The sequence below is a fragment of the Pteropus alecto genome, unplaced genomic scaffold (genome assembly GCF_000325575.1).
Source record: "Pteropus alecto unplaced genomic scaffold, ASM32557v1 scaffold137, whole genome shotgun sequence".
Taxonomy (NCBI): Eukaryota; Metazoa; Chordata; class Mammalia; order Chiroptera; family Pteropodidae; genus Pteropus; species Pteropus alecto.
The window spans coordinates 4,006,432-4,008,881 of record NW_006440135.1 but is presented as its reverse complement, the minus strand read 5'-3'; the positions used below and the strand labels follow the sequence as shown (position 1 = coordinate 4,008,881).

General features: G+C 62.1%; 1 protein-coding gene across 1 annotated transcript in view; it reads left to right on the top strand.

Moving 5' to 3' along the window:
• The window catches only part of NDUFS6 (NADH:ubiquinone oxidoreductase subunit S6), a 7,265-nt gene extending 5,058 nt beyond the window's left edge, over positions 1 to 2,207 (top strand). The window contains exons 3-4 of the mRNA XM_006917145.2: positions 1,266 to 1,388; positions 2,050 to 2,207. Of these exons, the coding sequence (XP_006917207.1) occupies positions 1,266 to 1,388; positions 2,050 to 2,115 (189 nt within the window). The 3' untranslated portion in view covers positions 2,116 to 2,207. The remainder of the gene's footprint in view (positions 1 to 1,265; positions 1,389 to 2,049) is intronic.
• The last annotated feature ends 243 nt before the right edge of the window (positions 2,208 to 2,450 follow it).

Below are 2,450 nucleotides of genomic sequence, written 5' to 3'. Positions count from 1 at the left end.
GTGTCTGGTGGTGGTAAACATTCTCGATTGTGTCACATTGAAGAAAAATTTACAGCTAGTTTGACTCAGTCCAAGTAAGTGCCATGCATTGCAGTTGTGACGTGTCCAAGGTTCTCTGATCTTTAGGTCCCGCCCCCCTGCACATGTTCACACGCACATGTACACACATGCACGCACGCGCGCGCGCGCACACACACACACACGGCCCCTTCTCCCAGTGTCCCGGTCACAGGCCCAGGTGTTTCTTCTGCGGTGGCCACAGCTCGTGCTGACCGACTGCAGCCCTTTCCTGCTGTTCGGTCCTCTGGTCCTCTGACTCGGTCGTTCGTCTGGGCTGAGACAACGGGGGTGGGGACGTGGTGGCTCTGGCATGGGGTGGACAAGCGTGTCCTGGTCACTAACCCGGGCTGTCGGCGTGGCCTCTGTTCCTGCTGCCAGCTTGAGGACTCGCCTGGCGGAGCCGTCAGTTCCCCTGAAGGGAGCAAGGGAACTGGGCTCTGCACTCACCAGTTTGGAAAACACCGCATGGCCCCGTCGTGAGGGCGTCGGAGTGACTCAGACACCTGGACAGCGCAGCCAGGTGCCCTCGCCGGCCCTGGGTCCCACAGTGACAATGCCATCATCCTCCAGTCTCCTGTGTCCCATTGGATCCCATGAGGCCACGTCCCCAGGCGGGCTGCCGTTAGACGCGGTCCCGCGTAGTTGTCTCTGCCGCTTCCTTTCCTCTGTCACAGCCACGCGGGCTCGGTCAGCGTGACATGGTGTGGACTCTGGGCTCAGTGCCACTGGTCATTCACTGCTCCTAAGCTTTCCCAGCGGGTGGATCTGGGACCCTGTGCACACGTGTGTGTGTGCATGTGCGTGCGTGTGCGTGTGTGTGCATGTGTGCGCGCATGTGTGTGCATGTGTGCATGTGCGTGCGTGTGCATGTGTGCACATGTGTGTGTGCCTGGAGGGGGCGGGGAGAGGCGAGAGCGAGTGACAAGGGGGGCAGGATGTCAGCGACGCATGAGCCCAGCGAAGACGAAACGAGGCTCCTGTGCAGTCGTGATTCTTGCAACATTTCTATGAAATTACGTCCGAACGAAAAATTAAATGCGTGCGTGCGTGCACACGTATTAAGAAGACTTACGATTATCTTTAAGTAAACACATACAGACTATAGTTCTGCCTGTGCGGGGCGGGCTGGAGGTCGTCTGTGTACATTTAAGCCTCGCGAGATGATCAGGTTTTCGTGTGTGTCTGTCCACGTCTTCCCGTTGCAGGTGAACGAGAACTTCGCCATCGATTTGATAGCCGAGCAGCCGGTGAGCGACGTGGAGAGCCGCGTGGTATCGTGCGACGGCGGCGGCGGGGCCCTCGGCCACCCCAAAGTCTACATAAACTTGGTACTGTGACCGCGGTTCCCGGTGCCGTCCCTGCTCCCGGGTGGCCCTCACTCTGTCCCTTTGACCGCGCGCTGCTCCCTGATTCTGCCAGAACCCGTGGCGGGGCCGGAACGAGGGGCCACCCCTCCCGGCCGCGCTGTGCCGCGTGCTCAGCGATGCCCACACTGACCCCCCGACTTCCTGGCAAACACGTAGGCTCCTGTCTCTCCCCGAGCTGTTGTTTCGGGGCCCGCATTGGGGAACGCACGGAGCCCTAGAGAGGAAGAGCCCTAGGGACGTCAGAGCAGAGGAGGGAGCCGGGGCCGAGCCTCACGTGCACGTGGCGCATGGGGGACGGGGGTGTGAGGACCCCACCCGCTCGAGTCCACCCAAGTCTCTGCTCGGGGAGACGCCCCGCCCTCCTGGACGGAGGGAGCCAAGGGCAGCAGTGGCCGCTGTGCTGACCCTTTCTGTCCTCGCGCGGTCCTTGGAGGTCCTCTGAGGGGACCGGCGTTCCAGGCGGGGAGCCAGGGCCGGGCGCAGGCCGTGGCCCCCTCGCGCGTGGTGCTCAGCGCTCCTGGCCGGCAGCGCGTTCCGGTTTCGCGCGCCCTCTCGGTGTCTGACGCCTGTGTTCACGTCTGAAGGCGGATGTGGAAATGTGACGTCTTTTGAATTTTTTCAGGACAAGGAAACAAAAACTGGGACGTGCGGTTACTGCGGACTCCAGTTCAGACAGCAGCACCACTAGGCCGCGGGGGGCGCCTCGGCGTGGCCCGAAGCCGGGGACCCGGAGCTGTACGCGCACCTCCCCAGTGCGAATAAAGTGTGTCAAGGACGGCCGTTCACAGCGTGCTCTTTCACAGAAGGGTCCTTTGCAAACGAGTGACACTTAGACGTGGGGACTGAGGCGGGGTCGCCCCCCAGTGCAGGTGACCACGCTGGCCGCGAGCTCTGCGGTTACCGTCGGCTGCAGTTTCAGCTTCCTGTTTACGAAACCTGGAGCTGCCGCGGCCGCACACGGAGCCCCAAAGCCGCCAGTCTCCTCTCCGTCCTTAGCTCTCGCTATGGACACGGGTCCAGACG